Genomic DNA, 21,481 nt, shown 5'->3' with positions numbered 1-21,481 from the left:
ACGGATCACGAGGTCAAGAGATCAAGACCATCCTGGCTAACACAGTGAAATCCCATCTCTACTAAAAATACAAAAAATTAGCCGGGCGTGGTGGCAGGCCCCTGTAGTCCCAGCTACTCGGGAGGCTGAGGCAGGAGAATGGTGTGAACCCCGGAGGTGGAGCTGGCAGTGAGCCGAGATTGTGCCACTGCACTCTAACCTGGGCGACAGAGCGAGACTCAATCCAAAAAAAAAATTATTACTTTCTGTACTCTTAGCTGTTAAGGCAGAACAGTATTTGTATTTTGATAGCCCATATTAGCATTTCTCAAATTAGACTTGCTATTTATCAGACTTGACTCTTAGAAACTCTATATGGTTCCAGAATTTTTAATTTTGTTTTGAGATAGGGTCTCCCTCTGCCACCCAGGCTGGAATGCAGTGGCAAAATCATAGCTTACTGCTGCCTTGACCTCTTAGGCTCAAGTGATAATTCCTGCTTCGGTGTCCCGAGTAGCTGGGACTACAGGCATGCATCACCGTGTCCAGCTCATTTTTTATCTTTTTATTTTTAGTAGAGATGAGGTCTCACTATGTTGCCCAGGCTGGTCGCAAACACCTGAGCTCAAGTGATGCTCCCACCTCAGGTTCCCAAAGTGCTGGGATTACAGACATGAGCCACTGTGCCTGGCCAATCACACTGGATTATAATTTTATATTTCTTGTATATTATACCTGTCTATCTCTCCAACTAAACTATAAACTCCCTGAGGTCAAGGACTTTCTTATATATCTAACACATAAGCCAGTATCTGTTTAGATGGTCAAAGCTTGAGAAATGTGTGAATAAATGAATATTTAATTATATATAGTAAAAGAGCGGATACCAAAATTTTCAGCTTAAGAGGCTGTGTAGATGACAATGTTGTTATTCACAATGAATACAGATGGCAGGACTGTTCTGCTTATCAGGAGATGATGTTACCAATATTGAGTACCCTTTGGATGCAAGAATGATAAACTACCAGGTACTAAGTACCTCTGTGTATTGGGAACTATTACAGACAATTTAAATCCATTAGTACTTACAACAATTCTACAAGGTATGAGGCCTTTTTATTTTAACAATGTTACGGGCATTTTTAAGGTATATGATTGTATCCCAGGGAGGTTAAGTAACTTTCTAAGGTCCTGCAGCTTTGTAAGTAGCAAAAGGTAATTAAAATCAGGGCTATTTGATTTACAAAGATCTCTAGACTACAGCATGCTATGCCCCTTTAGGTAGGTGGAAGATAACCAAGTGGGAGTTAGCAACAAATGCCTGGGGCTCAAGATAGGGGTTATCAAGATTAAATAGTTAGTATATAGTTGGTAGCTGAACTCATGGGAATAGATGTGGTTTCTCACGTAGAGTAAATAAGGTAAGATTAGAAAAGGACCAAGGATAGTCCTAGAAACCTCTGATACTTAAGGTATGTTAATAGAGAAGGAAGTTCTGATTTGTTTGCTAAGTTTCTTAGGAATCACAACCTGACAAGTTAATAAAATTGTTCTCATTATATTCTACCTATATACTGATTTGGGGTCAACAGCTTCCATGGAAAATAGGTTATCTTGTAAATTTATCTCAAAACTTAGTGTTTTCAGCATTATTTCAACATTTGCCAAAAAAACAAACAAAAAACCCCAAAAACCTAAAGATGCATCTTTTCTGAATATGTGAAATATTGTTCTCTACTGTAAACATTGAAAGGATACGTGTTTCCTTGATTATGACGTCTCTTGTGGCTTGGTGGAAAACCATCTGGTAGAAGACATAAATTATCTGACATACAAATTCATCATCTTCCTGTTGAGCTGTAAATAAACAAAAAAATTCAAATAAAGAATACTATGTTTATAAACCAAATTTAAAATAATTGAGGGGAATAATATCGAATGAGAAAAACTAAAAGTGATAAGGAGGTAAGTAAGCAGAAATGGATTAAAGTAACTTCTATGTTCCTAATGTAAAATGGTAACAGTTATCACCACTTGTTTTATCCATCATAAGAATTCTTTAAACAATTCTAATTTGTAAAATAAACCTGGTTCTATTTTGTCTTTATAATGTTGACTTCGCAGGAGAAAAATGATTCTTAAAAATTATCATGCCTTCTAAACTCTAAGTTTTTGGTAGAAATTGAACTATTATAAAAAGGTATTTCCTTTTGTTGAATAATGTTCAGAAAGTTAAACTTTACAGATTGCATGAAATAATAAGTAATTTAGTTTCCATCTAATTAATTATAATAGTAAAAAAGTTACATAATCATAAAGGCTAATTAATAAATCTTTAATATCATACAAAGAGTAATTTACATAACAGCTGATGTCCACCGATTAGTATGTAATGGAAAAAGCATAATTGCTTATAGAAGTCTAACCTTAAGTAATGATTATGAAATTAGATTTAATAGTATAGTTTGCTATCAACTCTTGGTAAAAGTTCAATGACATTTTAGAAACAGAGTTTCAGGTCAACAGAGTATCAAACCAGTTGTGTAGAATAAATTGTGGGTCCCTTAAAGTTCAATTTGTCCCAAATCATCTCCCTCACTAACTTGCCAAAGTACTACTCTCCCAAATGAATTGGGCTAAATTTCTCACTATTAATTAATATCTTGGTATACAGTATTCCCTCACTTAATACCAAAGGCTTTAGTCTTGAAAATCCATATATTTCTTAAAAAGAATATTATAAAGCCTCTGCCTGTGACAATCTCATGTCAGAGAACACCAAAACCATAGTAAAACACTCTGAGCTGGCTGTGTCAGATCACTTTACGAATATCTCAGCTCTCTTGATTATAATCACTATGGGACAGTAATTCCAGGATGCAGGTCATTTTGCTTCAACTTTCTTCAGCTCTCCACAAAATCTTCATTCTCACTCTGTCAACTACATGTCTTTACTTTCACCTCCCAACTACCTAGTCTTTCTTTTAATTATTTGTGATCTGACTGTGAGAAGACTGTATCAAAGTAAACACAAATATGTTACAGTTTTGAGAAGTATACTTCAAATATTGGGGCATTATCTCTAGATGATTTATTAAAATTAATTATATTAAGGAACTTACAAATTAAATTTTAAAAAAACTCAAAAGAGAAAAATGTGCAAGAGGCTTAAATAGGCACATCTTTTTATTGGCTATCCCTAAATAATCAATAAACATAAACAGGTGCTCAACTTCATTAGTCATTAGGGAAATACAAATTAAAATCACAATGAAATACCAGTATGATGGCTACAATTGAAAGGACTGACAATGCCCAGTATTGGAGGTGATGTAGAAAAATTGCAGCTCTCTTACATTACTGGTAAGAATGAAAACTGGCACAACCACAGATTCACACAGTTTACTAAGGCCAAACATATATACAAACTCTGTGACCCAGCCATTCTACTCCTATGAGTGAACCTAATGGAAATGAGTACATAAGTGCACCAAATGAAAGGTTTCAAAATGTTCATAGGAGCATTATTTATAATAGTCCTCCTCCTCACAAAAACCTAACTCTACTATCCATCAATAGTAGAAAGGATAAATGGTGGTATATTTATATAATAAAATATTACATACAATAAAAATGAACAAACTTTTGTATACAACATAGATGAATGTCACAAATATAAGGCAGAACAAAACAAACTAGATTCCACTTAAATAATAAAGTTCAAAACCAAGCAAAACTAATCTAGTGGTGACAAAATAAACTTATCTTTTGTTTCAAACTAACCACTTTGAAGGAGGTGGTAATGACTGAGAGGAGGGAGAAGAGGCATTTCTAAGGTACTGGTAATGTTTTATTTTCTTACATTAGTGATAACAACATGGGTGTGCTTACACTGAAAATACATTGAGCTATACTTAAAATTTATGTATGTTATTATATATTCTAAAAGTCTATTAAAATTAATACAAAATGCATATATATTATGCCTAGTACAAGATGAACTGAGATGAGAGTATCTTCTTCAGGGATCTCATATTAGCATTTTTAACTTCTAGACTATTGGCTAGCTATGATGTGTAAGATCCTAGAGAACTTGGCCCTAATAAGATTCAGATAAATTTTGTATGCAATATGGAGAAGAATGAGCCCTGCCCCTTAAGAGCAATATAAATGCAAGGGGAAAACTCTAGGCCTACACTGTCAAATATTATAGCCATAAACCACTGCAGCTAATTAAATTAATTCAAAAATTCAAGTTATCAGTTGTGACAGCCACATTTCAAGTGTTCTACAGCTACATGTGTCGGACACCACACATATAAAACATTTTCATCAACTAAGAAAGTTCAGAGAACTCAGAGGACAATAAATTCTGGATCTAGAAGGGAATATTACATTTAGAATCAGCTTCCAAATGAACCTTCCAACTTAGAAATCAAGTTTTAAAAAATAAGATTTCTACAAGAGAAGAGATCCAATTCAAACCAACACAAATCTCAACAGAAAGAAGTGATATAGCCGGGCGTGGTTGCTCAAGCCTGTAATCCCAACACTTTGGGAGGCCGAGGTGGGTGGATCACCTGAGGTCGGGAGTTCGAGACCAGCCTGACCAACATGGAGAAACCCCATCTCTACTAAAAATACAAAATCAGCTGGGTGTGGTGGCGCATGCCTGTAATCCCAGCTACTCAGGAGGCTGAGGCAGGAGAATTGCTTGAACCTGGGAGGCGGAGGTTGCGTTGAGCCGAGATCACACCATTGCATTCCAGCCTGGGCAACAAGAGCAAAACTACGTCTCAAAAAAACAAAACAAAACAAACAAACAAAAAGAAGTGATATGATACAGTGGTCCTCCCTTATCTGTGGTTTTTCTTTCCATGGTTTTAGTTAACTGTAGTCAACCATGGTCAAAAATATTAAATGAAAAATTCTAGAAATAATTCATAAGTTTTAAACTATGCACAATTCTGAATAGTGTGATGTAATTTCCCACTGTTCCACTCCATCCCATCCAAGACATGAATCATCCCTTTGTCCAGTGTATCCAGGATGTACATGCACGCCACCTGCCTATTAGTCCCTTAGTAGCCATCTCAATTATCAGGTCAACTAGCACAGTATTGCCATGCTTGTATTCAAGTAACCTTTATTTCATTTAATAATGGCTCCAAAGCATAAGAGTAGTGATACTAAGCATATTGTTATAATTATTCTGTTTAATTATTAGTTATGGTTGTGAATCTCTTACTGTGCCTAATTTATAAATTAAACTTTATCATTGGTATGTTTAGAAAAAAATAGTATATACACGATTTGTTAGTATCTTTAGTTTCAGGCATCTGCTGGGGGTCTTGGAATGTATTCCCCTTGATTAAGTTGTGACTACTATATTAGTTGTTCAAGGTTGGTGAGGAGAGTACTTCTGTAAAATTGGTCTTGAACTGCTTTATAGCAACATTCTTAACTTTGAAAGCTAAAGATCTTTGATATTACTGTATCCAATCCCAGTTAGTAGTATATTTAATTCATTTTTCTTGATTATATAAGTTGCTATAAAACAATGTAATGAGAAAAACAGATTCAAACTCTGCATTTCATATTTAAATATTTAAATCAATAAGCTGTTAAATCAATAAGACATTAACATGAAAATGCATTAATGTTATTTACCATTTAGCAATTCAATGAGTGCAGGGATTATCCCAGATTTGGCTAGCAATGCAGCACAAGAGTCATCCATGGATACAGTTCCAATCATTATAACCACTTCTAAAACAAGATCATCTTCTGCAGCACCTAGTGAAGTCAAGCCATAGAAAGTTTTCACTGAAATGTCCTGATCCAAATTCATTTAAGAGTATCAAAATGTAAATACACAGAAAGGATACCGAAAGCTATTAAATCAAGTCATATGAATCCTCGATATGCTATAAATTTGTCCTTTTTCCAAATTTCCATGTTTGCTGATGACAGTTTGTGATAGTGGGGGGTAAGGGGGGGCAGTAGAAAAGTGGAAATAAGCCTTTGAGAGTGCAACTGAATGACAACATAGACACAGAAAATAAAAGACTCATCTGAATGCCTCAAAGACCTTTGTGCGTGTGTATGTATATGTAGAGGGATGGTATTTGGTAATTTTAAAGAGACAGAATAAAAAAAAATTACCAAAAGACCACAAGAAAGGTAGAATAGGAAACAGAAACTAATACTAAGAAAACACACTGTTAGGAAAAAGAGAGTATATATATAAGAGGAGATCCAGTGACTACCTTTCTGGGAGAAAAGAGCTGTGAGAAGAAATGGCTTTTCCTAACATAATAATAAAATAGTCACACAAAACTGCTCTAGCAGCCTTATCCATAACAGAAAGAAATAACTTAGTGATTATGCAAAAGTAAAATACTTAGCACAAACCTGGTTTTAGTTTATCCTTGAGGTATGGAACCAACTTATATTCTTTAAGAACCAATTCCCAGTCTAAGTCTGGAATGGTCAAGTTTGCAAGAGTTCCCAAACATTCAATCACAAACTCCTCTTCCTCATCATTAGAGATCTGGGCTGCAAGGTCCCCAACATAATCCTGAAGAAAACAGAATTTTAGTATACATTTAAATTATTTTTTATTTAATCTAATAATTAACCCACAGGAATCTAACAATTGAACCCACTGAAAGAAAAAATCAATATCAAATGTGATTTTCTTGTTTTAATAATCTTGAGCTAAATTGCTAAAGAAGCCTATGGTGAACTGGTTTAAGGCAAGAAGACTGTAGTGGGGTGGAGGGATTAGGGGTAAGGGTCACAAAACAAAAACAACATTGAAACGTAGGTTGAGATTTCTAGGTGCTAAACTAACAAAGAAGTTGATAACATAAGAGCAATTTGGATTATAAATTAATATTTGACGAGAATCCAGTAAGAGTTGTATTTCCAAATGTAGCAATTTCAACTCCCAGTCTATTTTAATAGAAAGCCAAAATGATACTTACAATAAACAGATTTTTAGTTGGTCCGTCATGCTGAGAAATGTTTCTAATCATTTTCATCAGCAATGGATCCTTAAACTTCAGAGCCCTCTTCATGAGCATCTTCAGCCCATTTCCTGAAACAGAAAAGTCCCCCAATAAAATTAAGGTTAACTTAAGTTTAATGATTTTTTGTTTAGTTCTCAAAAAAAGCCACGACTATTTATATCTAGTAAAATGCACAACTCTTAAGGGTACAATTTGATGAATTTAGATGCAACCCATACCATATATCAACATATAGAGTATTTTCATTCCCTCTAGAAAGTTCACTTGTGCCCCTTCCCAGTCAATCGTGTTCCCCAAATATAATCACTTTTTCCTCTTCCCTGTCTCATTTTTAAACATATATAAGTTTTGCCTGATACAGAACCTCATATAAATAGAATCATACTGTATGTGTTCTTCTGTGTCTACAATTTCTACTATAAATGTTAAAAACAAAAGTACTTTTGACTCAGAAAAATTGTACTTCTGGGAATTTATCCTAACAACATAAAAATGAAAATGTGTAAAGATTCAGAGAATGAGTAATCACTATAGCACTGTTTGTAACAGAAAAGAGGTGGCAACGAACTATATCCATAATAGTGAAGTAAACTATGGCAAAATTCTTTAATAGACAATTTTGCAGTTATTAACAAATATGCTTTATAAAAGCATTTAAACACATAGAATATTATTTCATGATATTACTAATTTTAAAAGAATCTATCATGATATACAGACAATCACATTTTTATTTAAAAATATGCAGAACTATTATACTAAAATCTTACCTATGATTATCTGTGGATGGTAGGAGTAAAGATTCAAATCTTTTCCTTTTTGCTTATTTTTGCTTTTTATAACAAACACATACTACTTTTCAAATAAGGCAAAAATTATTTGGCAGATGCTGAAACATCATAATGTATGACAGGCTGTTCTACCAAGATATTATAGAAATAATCTAATACATTTGTATTTTATTACCTCATATTGTAATAGACTGCTTTGCAAAAAACAGTTTCATTTTATCTAGAAAATGTTTTAAAAATCAAATTTCAGTGAAGGCTAACTCACCATGGTTTCTAAAATGTTACCAGAAGGTAAGTGTCTGCATTCATGATGTAAGAATATTCTATCTGACCTTTAAGGATTATAGCTATGAAGAAATTATGTGAAAACAGGACTTACATAATCATTATAATTCTTAATTCTTTATTATCTATTTTCCATCATATGCCAAATACCATATGCTAAAAACGTTACCTACACTCAAAGGCACTGACCTTCACAGATAAGCTGTACATTTCTTTTGTTAGCAGCAAGATTAATGCAGAAAGAAATGAGTTCCAAGTCAATTCGTTCATCTGAACATTCAAACAGCATCTTCATTAACTAGCAAGAAGCACAAGGCACATTTTACTCAAGAAACAAAACAAAAAACCAAACATAGAAGCAATTATTTTTATCATAATGTATTATCTTAGACTGTACACTGGACATAATATTATTAGTTACGTTTCAACACATAAAACTGGCAGGCATTCACTGTTCAACAACTGGATGAATAAACAGTTAATGAACTCTTAGATGCTCAGCATTAAGTATAAACTTCTACATACAGTGGAGAATATAAGTGAAGAATTAGATAAAACATCTGTCCTTAAATAATTAAACATTGTTTGGAAGCAGAACATTCCAAGCAAAGAAAATAGCTTATGCAAAGGTCACAATGCAGGAAAAAACAGTACTCTTTGAAGAACTAAAAGAAAGCAAGCATTATTGGTGAAAGGGAAACAACAGTTTTAAGAGATAAGAAGGTAAAAACCAGATCATGCAGGGTCTTGAAGTACATGTTAAAGATTTTGGCCTTCGTGCTAAGGATGATGGGAAGCTACTAAAAGCTTCTAAATAGGAAAGTGTCAGGATAAAATTGGTGTCTCAAAAAGATTTAGCCAGTGTAAAAAATAGAATAAAATTCCAAGAAAATATGGGGAACCATGTAGGATGCTAGAGGAAAAGTCCAAGTGAGAAGATGGGTGTCTGAACTAGGTAGAGATAAAAGGATTGATTAGATATATATTTAGAAAAGAGAACCAAAATGGAATGGAGTAACTGACTAGATGTTACAGTTAAAGCAAAGGAGGAGTCAAAGATGACTTCCAAGTTTATGCACTGAGCAATGACATACATGGTGATGCCAACATCTACCAAAAAGGAGAAACTAGGGTAGAAAAAAACTTTAAAGGAAAGATGGTAATTTTGGTTTTAGATATGTTGAGTTTAAGCTGCTCATGTGGTAGTCTAGTGCAGATATTCAGTAGGAAGTCATAAACGCAGGCCTGAGTTTAGAAGAAATGTCTGGACTGGAGGTAGAATTTTAGGAACTGGCATATATGGTTGAAAACTGAAGTTGCAGGCTAAATCCAATCACTTGGGCATGGGTATAAAATGAGAAAAGAACTTTTTGAGTGATAAGAGAAAAAGAAGGAGGGTGTGAAAAACAGCAGACAAAAAGGTAAGAAGGAAAAGGTAGGCTACCTATGCCATTTAGCAGTAATCTAGATTTGTCATAATGAGAGATAGCTGCTATAATAAAGGACAAATGAACAAATTTCATGCTATGTTTTAGAGAAGCTAATCTTCTATTATTGTCAAATCAGCAAATTAACTTAGTGTATAGTATGTGAAGAGAATTTTCTCTCAGCCCAAACTGTTAACAACAAATAGAAGTTATTCCTAAAATTTATAGTATAAAAACTTCTTATGTTTTATCTCAGGGCAATACCTTTTTAGAACAACATGCCTTCATGAATCCAACACAGCGAATAATAAATATTTATTTATTTTAGACCACTTTCTGTTAAATCTTGTTTTGATTACTCTTAGTTCAAGATGACTTCTGCATTTCAAAAATGATATGTGGTCAATATACAAAAATCAATCATATTTTTATGTGTTAGCAATGAACAGCTGAAAACCAAAATTAAATTTGGTTAAATTAAATAAAAAACACAATATCACTAGAATTGTTAGGTATAATTCTAAGCAAATACACTGATCTGTATGCTGAAAATTACAAAACACTGTAGCAGGTGAACGGCTGGCATGTATCATGTGCTCTCCCTGAGGGCAGATATTTAACCACAAATATTACCACTGATAGCATCTCTGGGTAAGAATCATTAATACTTAATAATGCCACAGAATAAAAAAAGATTCAAGGGCAAAAGTAAAATAATCTTAATTTACTGGATATATATTTAACAGATTTCACTACCTATCTGCCCAATTAAAATTAAATTACAAATAAAATTGCCAATAAAAATTAAATTACAAATTACCAAAAATGTAGGTGACAATCCTCTAATTAATTGCTATGTTTTCTAAACTGTAATTAAAAACCCACTATAGATTTTTTTCAAACTGAGAATTGGTTACATTGAAGCAATGTTTCAAGCTAAGTATTTATTGCTAACAAAAATTATTTACTTCAAATCAACCTTTGTGGTATGAAAATTAGCCTTAAACACAGGGCTACAGGTTATTATTTCAGAAGGTAAATTTTCTTTAAAGTAATTTCCATATTAAATTCTACCTAGAAATAAATAATCAGAAACTAGATTTTTAGAAAATAATGCATGGCTCGAAAACTTACTCAACTCCCATTCCGCATATCAAGCTAAATTAGGACTAAATATAAATGGAATGCATAATGATATAGAATTAGTTTTTCATAACAAGAGAAATAAACATTTCAATTTTAATTAAAGCTTTCAAATTTAAAAAAGCAATAGTTTAGTTCAAACTCCACATGAAAGAGTATGTCTTTAATTTGATTGCTATGATGGCACTTCAAAAGTAAGTGTAATTGCTGACAACTAGAAAATATTAAAACTAGATTTGTTCTGTCTTAACTATGTCCATTGTCATCTTTTACTAATTTATCAGAAAAGCACTAAAAGGGCTTCAGTCTGTGCGATGAAGAGGCAATAGTGTTCAATCAGACAAGTCCCATATTGAGTATCAGATACCAAAGACCCATGACTGAAATCACTGTGTCTAGACTCTCTGGCACCTGACTTCACTTATTTACCAGTGACCAGAGGCCAACCCCCACAGCTCTCTGTATTCACATATAACTCTACCACCCCCATCCCCTACCCAAACATCTTTGAATGATTATACCAGAACTTTGCATGCCTCCGGAATCTTTTCTGACTGGCTACTCCCTAACTCTCCTGTTTGAAGTGATGCTCTGGTTTCTGAACTTCGGCAGATAATGGCAGGCAAGAGCAAAGGGGGCTGTCAGAAAGGACGTTTACCAGCATTCAGCTAAAAAGAAGCATGTAGATCAAAGGGGGCCATATAGGACAACTGCGGTGGAAAACATGTGGATCACTATGAAGATTCTTGCATGCTGTTCTAGGATAAAATATTAAATAACACCATGACATCACTACCTAACCATGTACGTTCATTGGCCATTCTATTACCAATAAATACTTTTATAAGCATCTGGATGGCATTTGCACCCATTTAAACAAAACATGCATCTCAGAGGTCTAAATAACAATGAACTGTTAATGTGTACTTTTAACTATTATTAGAATACAACCATTAACTCCCGGTTATCCTCAAGTATGCTTACCTGAAACAATCTACCCACTGAGACCGTTAAGATCATGTATAAAGACTTGACCTGGCCCCTAAATTTTACAGAACAGTGATACAATAGGGTAAGAAAATTAGAATACATTAGATATCTAGAGGCAATAAAGTACAAAGGAAGTAAAGCAATATAATATTGGGAGAGATTATGAGACATGTTGTATATATAATCACCCACTCCAGATGCTAAATATTTTCTAAAAGTAAATTCTAATCTCATTATAGGTTTATTCTATAAAACACATGTGATAGGCAGTATTTAAAATGGACTATAAATGGGTCAAAATGGTGAGAAAGATTTTACTAAGAATATCTTACTTTCAAATAGTTAAATTTATAAAGCTCCTTTAATATATGTAATTAATGAAGATGATTATACTCAATTTCTTTTTCATCATTGAAATGAATATGAATTACTACTAAGCCACTGCTTTCCTACCTTCAAAGTCATGTTACTGGCAATACATGAGGATTTTTACCAAGCAAAAATTAATATGCATAATTACAAAAGAACAGAATATTATATTAACTCTAAGATATGCCAACCGGGGTTATGACTTTAGTAAGTTAATCAGTGGCTGATTAAACTCATGAGTGAGTTTAAAGTCTTACTGATATTATAAACATTACTTTGAGTAGCCAATACCTCTAAAGGAGTACCTTTTTAATTCCTGAAGGAAACTTGGACATTTCATTTAATTTCTGACTTGTTTTCCATCATTCTTTTATTTTGCAATTAACTTGGCACTGGGTGGCAATAAAACCACATCAACTTTTCTCCTTAAATATGTAAAATTTGGCACTATAAAGTAAAAGTTATAGGCTGGATACCATATTTGAAACAAATATATTGTACAGTATCATTTGTTTTTCTCAAAATACTAGCTCATATAGAAGCTTCAGGATGTTTACAACACAATTTGGTAACACAACCTTATTCCCTAAAGGGCTGAAATTTCAAAAAGAAAAAAATGGGAAAAAGAAAACATCGAAAATCATTGACCTCCTAAATTTGGAAAATGTTGTTCACAAAATACAGATTACACATGTTCTGAAAACTTCACTGCATACATGTTTGATGTTAGAAAACTGTCTGGTAAGAAAATATGCATGGATGTTGTTCCTGAAAAGGTATGGGAGAATTTTCTGTATACAAAGTTTTAAATTGCAATAATAACAATATCTAAAAAGCAACCTAGACAGACTCTTATTTCTGATTCTTTCATTTAAAATAAAATTTTACATTTTATATTTGAGATTATACATTCTAGAAGAACACGATAACTCCAAATTCAAAATTGTATAAATAAGTTTCCTATTTCTTCTTGGATTGCATATATTTCACTTTTATTTAATGTTATTCTCTTTAAAATCTAAATCTGGATAAAAACAGTCAATCTCGGCAAGAATATTATTATTTTTTGGCTGCTTTCCAGTTCATATCCTGTGGTCAATGAAGTTCTGACTCAAAATGGAATCGGAAAAGGAACACCCTTTGAAACTGCAAAGCAGAAACCTTTAGAACATATGGAGTGAGACTGTAGTAAATCACCTGTAATCTCCCTTTGACACGGCTACTCTTTTATTGAAAACTGGTTTGACAAAGAGTTTGATTACACTTTGCACTGAGTATAGTCTGACATGCATTATCTCTGTAAGACACCCTGCCTTGCTAGATAAGATATGCTATATATTCTTTTAGGGATGTCTATTTCCTATAAACAAGCATAATTAGTTTATCCCCTGATATAAAAGTCTAAGAAATTACCCTAGAGAGTTTATCAATTTTTTAAATACATGTAGGTGAAGTGTTAAAATTCTCGAATAGCAAATTCATTTTTAGCACTGTTTTATCTAATTTGGAATGAATGAAAGAATAGTCAATTAGAATCAATAAAAAGAAAAGTTATGGTCTATTTTTTACTACATGTTATTTTTCAAGTAACATGCATTTAATAATTCTTTATAGATGAAGAAGGAATTATGTAGTAGGAGTCAAGAGGAATTACTTTCATAAGGATGATTTATTCATATTCTTCTAACATGTTTTTAAATGTATGTTTATTGTATATCATACATCCTACAATTTTTGTTTCAGAAAACTACTTTATAAAAAATAACGTAATATTAAAAATCAGCCCAACTAGTGTTACAATCATCATAATTCAAATTAGTGGAAGGTAGTTTAATAAAGATTAATGACACAACAGTGATCCTATGAATGCTAATTCCCTAAGAGTAAAATTGTTACTATGTACAGAATCTCTACCCTTATAACATACAGTCTATGTTACAAAAAAATCAATAAACTCCTTCAAGACATTTAGGACAGATATTTATTTAGGTCTATTAAGACCTAACATATGATACATATCTAGCCACTGAATCACAGCAAAAAACTTTCTTGAGAGCAGTTGTATAAAATAAAAGAATTTTGATGAAACATTTTCCCATCAGAGAATGCAAAGCAATTAAATCTATTAATATTAAACATAAACAAAATTAAAGGACACGTGACAAGCTTAAGCAATATTTGTAACATAAAATTAAAATAGTTATTATATACATTGATCTTATTTAATAATAAAAATATTAACAAATCAATTAAAAAATTGGGAAGGCCCATTTTGATGGCTCACACTTGCAATCCCAGCACTTTGGGAGGACAAGCAGGGAGGATTACTTAAAGCCAGGAGTTTGAGACTGTCCTGGGCAAGAAAGCCCAACCCTGTCTGTACAAAAAATAAAATAAAAAAAATTAAAAAATTAACTAGTCATGGTGGTGCACACCTGTAGTCCTAGCTACCTATGAGGCTGAGGCAGGAGGATTGCTTGAGCCTAGGTATTTTAAGGCTCCAGTGAGCTATGACTGTACCACTGAACTTTAGCCTGGGTAACAGAGCAAGATCTTGTCTCAAAAAAAAAAATAAATAAATAAATAAAAAGGAAGGAAGGAAGGAAGGAAGGACGGACAGACAGACAGACTGGCAAGAGACGTGAATAATCTGTAAGAGAATATGGATAATAAACACATGAAAAAATGTTCAACCTCACCAATATTCATGGAAATGCAAACAAAAAGAAATAATGAACCACCACATATTTAGAAGAACAATAATATCCAGTGTTGTTAAAAATTAAATGTTAGCTGGAAATAAAAACTTATGTTTTCTTAGAAGATATTTTGGCCAAAACAAAAACAGAAGTTTTCATTATCTTTTGACTTAGCTATCCTACTCTTAGGAATTTAAGCTAAAGAAACATTCAGAGATGTGGAGAAGCATTTACAAATATGATATCTCACATCATTTTCATTTGCTTACATGTATTTTTACGTGATAAATTGGAAAAAACCTAAACATACAATTTAACAATATTTAAATTATGGTATATCCATGTAATAGAATGTTATACAACTATTAAAAATAATTTTTGAAGAATGTTCAGTGACATGGGTATAATTATGATATATTAATAAAGCAATATGTAAATATTATATATACCATATAATCTCAATACATTATTTTTTAAGTATGTAGAGATAAGTGTACCAAAGTATTAAATAGTTATCTCTACATTTGGGATAATGGAAAGTTATTTTCGTTTTTATACAGTTCTGTACTTCCTCAAATTTCTATAATAAATTTGTAGCATTATTAAGAACTTTTTAAGAGAGAAAATCTTGACAAATCAAGAGAAAAGAGTAAAAAAATATATATTTCTTAAATGTTTTTCTTAAAACACTTAAACCACTTACCTGTGGTATACAGTCAGTGTACGCAAACATTGATTTAAAGCGGTCATCCATGCTTATGTGGTAAAGAACACACATTGCTATTTGTTTGTAGTTGTCATTGCCTAGGAATAAAACATCACGGTGATGATGCCATAAACACATATTTTTTTGTACAGCACACTCAATGTACTACAACTTAAACTACTGAATAAAATCCTTATACAAACTTAATCTGAAAAATATTTTGAGCTATTTCATATCCAAAGTTTAGAGCAAGCATATTTATGTTATATGTGAAACATCACTAATTTCCAAGACAGAATGTCTATTTTCCAAGGTATAGTTTTGAAAGACAATTAACCCTAATAATTAATTATTTTCATGAGTCCAATATAAAAACAATTGGGTCATTAGCCTCCTCATCTTTACTGTTTTATCAAAATATGTGATTAATATAGTTCACTGACAGTGGTGATGTATTAGAAATAGTAAATAAAAGAGCATATTTCTATGAACCAGAAACTGAAAATATCATCCAAATGATGAAAGAAGTAAAGTAGTAGTTATAACAAAAAAATAAAATATATGACCATAAAATGCTATAGGCTATAACATAACCTAAATATAGTATGAAGAATGTCTCAGAACTTCTAAGGTAAGATTATTCTGGTTTTATATGCCATGAAACTGAAAAAAAGTGAATACATATCAAGATTTGAAAAACAAAATGGGACTTCAATATATCATTTAATCCTAACTGCTTTCAGACAGAATATATTTTAAGGACCTACTTATGATCTCAAAGTCAATGATAAAACTAGAGCCAGAAAAGTTGCTTAACTAAAAATTTTATCCAAAAAACAATATCCTTTTTGAAAATTCTGGGCTATGAGAAATCCCGAAGATATTCCCAAGTAGTTAGAAATTCTTTAGAGGAAATAAACTGGTATTTTCTTTTTCTTTTCTTTCTTTCTTTTTTTTTTTTTTAAGAGACAGAGTCTCACTCTGTCACCCAGGTTAGAGTGCAGTGGTATGATCTTGGCTCACTGCAACCTCTGCCTCCCAGGTTCAAGGTATTCTCCTGCCTCAGCCTCCTGAGTAGCTGGGATTCAGGCATTTACCACCATGCCTGGCTAATTTTTTTTGTATTTTTAGTAGAGACGGGGTTTCACCATATTGACCAGGCTGGTCTCGAACTCCTGACCTCATGATCCGCCCACCTTGGCCTCCCTAAGTGCTGGGATTATAGGTGTTAGCCACCACACCCAGCCCTAAACTGGTATTCTCACAAGGCCTAGCGTAGAACATGGAAATTGTTCAATAAGTATCTGCTGATTGATTCTATTTTTAACATTTAAAGATAAAAGCTGAAAAAATAAATTCATTTAGTCAAAGATAGAAATTACTAGTTCTAAAAGGGGTTCAGAATTCGAGACAGATAAGATTTGAGACAGAAGTATTCCGTTTCAGGAGGTCTTTGAAGGATCATGCCTGTAATCCCAGCACTTTGAGAGGCTGAGGCAAGTGGATTGCTTGAGGTCAGGAATTTGAGGCCAACCTGGCCAACACGGAAACCCTGTCTTTACTAAAAATATAAAAATTAGCTGGATGTGGTGGTGTGCGTCTGTAGTACCAGGTACTAGAGAGGCTGAGGCAGGAGAATCGCTTATACCCGGGAGGTGGAGGTTGCAGTGAGCCGAGATCATGCCACTGCAAGCCAGCCCGGGCAACAGAGTAAGAACTCTGTCTCAAAAAAAAAAAAAAAAAAAAAAAAAAATTAAGCAAAAAATATAGTGACCCTCTATCTCCTGAATTTACTTCGAATTTCCTTACCATTTGATATATTTATCTAACATATAACCTCCAGGAAAGCAAGGACTTTATTCACTGTATTATCCCCAGATGCAAGAATAGTACCTAGCACAGAGAAGGTATTTAATAATTGTTGATTGGTTAATAGTAATCATTTATTAAACAGTTACTACATATCAAGAGACATGCTAAACAGGGGGGGAGGGCATTGAATTCAAAACAATCACATAAATCAAATAGACTTTGACCCATCCCACTGTTCAGATGGTTGATGCGAAATCTGTAGTATCCAGGTAGTAGATAGGCTGAGCAGGAGATATTTGCTTAAACAGCCTTGTAATGGGGTTGCAGTGGCTCGAGATAATGCACTGCAGCAGCCCGGGCAACAGAGTAAGAACTCTGTCTCAAAAAAAAAAAAAAAAAAAAAAAATAAGCAAAAATATAGAGTCTCTCTGATCTCCTGAATATACTTTACAGGATATATTTATCTAACATTAGACCACTCAGGGAAAGCAAGGACTTTATTCACTGTATTATCCCCAGATGGAAAGTACCTATCACAGGGGGATTGTGTTAATAGTACATCATTTTATTAACACAGTTACGCTTTGACACTGCATGGCATTGAATCTCAAAACAATCTGTCAAATAGGTCTTATCATCCCTATGTTTCAGATGAGAAATCTGAAGTTTACAGAAAAATAAATATTTGCTACACAGCCTTGTAAGTGGTTGAGTGGGGATTTAAACACAGGTCTCTCTGATTCCCAAATCTTTACCAGGTAATGTTACAATACCACTCTCAAACATTTTTTTTCCCTCATTTGATGCCTTTGGTATTCAACATTTTTATATCACAAGGTAAAACTGTTTTCTATATAAGATATTATCAGGTATAAAAGACTGATAGACACTGATATATGAGAGAATTAAACTTGTTTTAAAAATATACTACTTTTTAAATCCAGGCTTTTAGATTTTCAAAATTGTTAGGCTAAAGTCTATTTCCTCTTGCTTACAATAGCAGTAACAACAACTCCTTGGGATAAGATAAAAACAATGTATGTTTTTCAGATGAACGGACACTAGTAAGCATTTTCACCTTAAATAAAATCTATAAATTCACTAATTCAACTACTTGGAATACAACATATACAGGAAACACATTTTATTTATATGAACTAATATTTATTTCATCTATTTTTAATTTTTCCCTATAGCATTATTTATAGAAAAATTAAATTTATAGAAAATTTACAGAATAGAGAGCCCAAGTCAAATCATTTAAGGTAAATTTCGCATTTCTTCTATTGTTTGAAGAGCTTTACTACAAAATTTATAAAGAAGAGAGAAGCTGAATTAGAGTCAGAGGTAGGCTCTAAGGATAATGACTATTGACTAAGGTTAAAATAAAGCTAAGATAAAGTAATGTGGGAGAAAAAAACATTTAAAGTCTTTGTTTAGGGGTTAGAATTTTATTTGGAGGGAAGTAGGTAAAAATTGTGAAATTGCTCCAAGTAAGAGAAAAGTGCAGACAAAATAAATGTTCTCAACCCCAACAACTTTGTCCTCGAGTTTGGAGCAATCTAAACATGTAAGATTTATCAATTTTAATGTTAGATTTTAACAGACTACATTTTTATACTGTTGAAGGCATCAATTTATACTTATTCTAGTATAAAGCACATTTGCCATAGCAAAACTTAACATTTAAACAGGTTCTCATGATATGTAGGTTAAACATGAAAAACTCCAACTTTATTCTCCAAGAAGATAGGAATCCCTTAGTCTTGGTCAGACTGTATCTCACGTTATTTTTTTCCCCTGGAAATTGAGATATTTGAAAATCTTTTCAAACAGTTTTAAAGCAAACTCTAACATTCTGAAGGAAAGTCTTTCTTTCCCTGTGATTCCAGTTATTTTCTATGTCATTCAGCTGTGGATAAGTCCTAGTCCTACTTGATTTTTACAAAATATTTGAAGATATTTTCTCTATGTAATGGATTCACTGAAAAGTAGGATTCCAAGTAATACAACTTATTAAATGGTAAAAGAAACAAAGAGAAATCGATAACCAATATAAAAGATTCTTCAATAACAAAGTAAATAATCAAACATTAAAATTCAATGTGACGATAGGAAGGAAACAGGAAACTATTCTATACTCTAGGAGAATCTGTCTGCTGTTTATGTCAATGAAAAAATTCTAAAAAGCAATGTCCTGAGGTGGCACATCATTCATGTAAGGTGAGAGGAAGGGAAGGAAAGACTCACCTTCAAAAACAGGTATTACATTAAAAGAACAAGAAATTCCTGAACATTGGGAGAAGCTAAAATAATTTAAAGAATAACAAGGGAAATTCTCTAATTAATTTTATATACATGTATGTATACATATAGCTTGCATGTGTGTGTGTGTGTGTGTGTGTGTAGCTTCCAAAGGCCAACTCAGGATAAAGTGTATCTGTTAGAATAGAAGGTACAGAGAAGAGTCCTAAAATTATAATAATTTCTACTGGCAGATAAATAATATAAATAAGAAGCAGTTCTCAGATATAACAATTTATATTAATTTTATATGGCAAAACTAAATGTCTAATTTCCAAAAATAGGATGATTCATTTTGCAGCCAGTCCTAACTCTGCTCTTATGTACTTTCTCATTTTCCTTTTCTCTTCACACTTATGGCCAAAGGTGAAAGCTCCTTACAGTTCTCCCACATCTTCCTACTTCTCTCTCTGTGATCCTCTATTTAAAAAACTCTGAATATGTTTCCAATTTCCTATAATACTCATCTAAAATGATCATTATATCCAAAAGTTTGCTAAAAACTAAAGGACTGAAGTTAAGAGAAGCTCTAGGGACATAAGGCTATGGACAGTTAATCTTTCTTATACCACAATTCTTTGAGAGAAGGTTAAAGAGAAAGGGTTAAACAAACAATGGTATTTTTCCTATTGCATGTTCAACATAGTTTTTGTCATTTATACCTTACAAGTAATTAAAGGGGTCGGTATTATCTTTGATTCAGAGATGAGGCAATGACATTCACTAAGGCTATGACCCTTTCAAAAGGAAACACAGATGTGAATCTGAGATTCAAACCTAGGTCTGACTATAAAGTGCATGTATGCACTTTTAAGCAAGCCTTCCAGGAGGCAGCAGAAAGAGGGAAAACAATAATGCCAAATAAATGTAAGTTATCATTATCATTCCTTAGGGCAAAGTACAGGAAGGAGATGCACCTAGAGGGACTCTGTAGGATCTGCTGGATCTGGGACTCTTGGGGAAAAGGGTAAGAAGATTGGCAGTGGTGAAGATAAGAGATGAAATGGAGAAATGCAATCAGATATTTCTCAGAGGGCCTGTGCCCAGATACAGCAGGTTCTAATGGATGAAATAAGTTCTTCATGGGGCAAACTGCATTATCCCCCAAGTAGTTTTAAGGACTAGACCTACAGCAGCCTAAGTTCTGAAACTCACTCTCACTAAATTGGACAATAACTGCTATCAATCTGTGATTTTATGAGAGAAACAAGGGCTAGAAGCTTAAAATGTAGGTAGACTGATAAAAGCTATACTCTAACATTGGTTGACAGCTCAGGCTCTGGAGGCAGACTGCTCGGGTTCAATCTGTGGCTCTTCCACTCATTAGCTATACAGCCTTGTGAATGTTATTTAAATTCTGTGTTTCAGTTTCATCACCTGTAAAAATGGGATAATAACTGTACCTACCTGAAAAGGTTGTGGGAGGATTGGATGAGAGGATCCTGGTAAAGCAATTAGCACTAAGTTTGATGTACAATAAACCAATTTGATAAATATCATTTATTATTATCATTATTATGTTGACAATAATATTTTTTGTTTTACCAATACAACAGTACTATCATGTATTCCTAATATATATGATGCTTTGTATTTTTTACTTTCAAGACTTGAACTGTAGTTAGAAGTAAAGTAAGTTGGAAAGGTAGCCAAGATTTCTGAGATGAGCTAGACACGGTTCAGAGGTATTCTCTGAGCCTGTGGCTGAGCCACTTACCTTTCTACTAGTCATTTTCCTATACAGCTCTGCTGTTTGGCTGGATGCAGTGGCTCACGCCTATAATCCTAACACTTTGGGAGGCCAAGGTGTGTGGACTACCTGAGTACAGGAGTTCAAGACCAGCCTGGCCAACATGGTGAAACCCCGTCTCTACTAAAATATAAAAATTAGCCAGGCATAATGGCAGGTGCCTGTAATCCCAGCTACTTGGGAAGCTGAGAT

General features: G+C 33.2%; 1 protein-coding gene across 5 annotated transcripts in view; it reads right to left on the bottom strand.

Annotated features, from left to right (window-relative positions):
• Positions 1–21,481, bottom strand: part of KIFAP3 (kinesin associated protein 3) — a 158,730-nt gene that overhangs the window by 55,241 nt on the left and 82,008 nt on the right. For all 5 annotated transcript variants that reach the window (XM_050783882.1, XM_050783907.1, XM_050783900.1 and 2 more), the window contains 6 exons: positions 15,421–15,521; positions 8,279–8,387; positions 6,969–7,081; positions 6,394–6,559; positions 5,650–5,775; positions 1,738–1,836 (listed from right to left, as the gene is read on the bottom strand). In XM_050783882.1, coding sequence (XP_050639839.1) covers positions 1,738–1,836; positions 5,650–5,775; positions 6,394–6,559; positions 6,969–7,081; positions 8,279–8,387; positions 15,421–15,521 — 714 coding nt within the window. The remainder of the gene's footprint in view (positions 1–1,737; positions 1,837–5,649; positions 5,776–6,393; positions 6,560–6,968; positions 7,082–8,278; positions 8,388–15,420; positions 15,522–21,481) is intronic.

The sequence above is a fragment of the Macaca thibetana genome, chromosome 1 (assembly GCF_024542745.1).
Source record: "Macaca thibetana thibetana isolate TM-01 chromosome 1, ASM2454274v1, whole genome shotgun sequence".
NCBI classification, from domain to species: domain Eukaryota; kingdom Metazoa; phylum Chordata; class Mammalia; order Primates; family Cercopithecidae; genus Macaca; species Macaca thibetana.
This window is presented reverse-complemented; position numbering and strand designations above follow the sequence as displayed.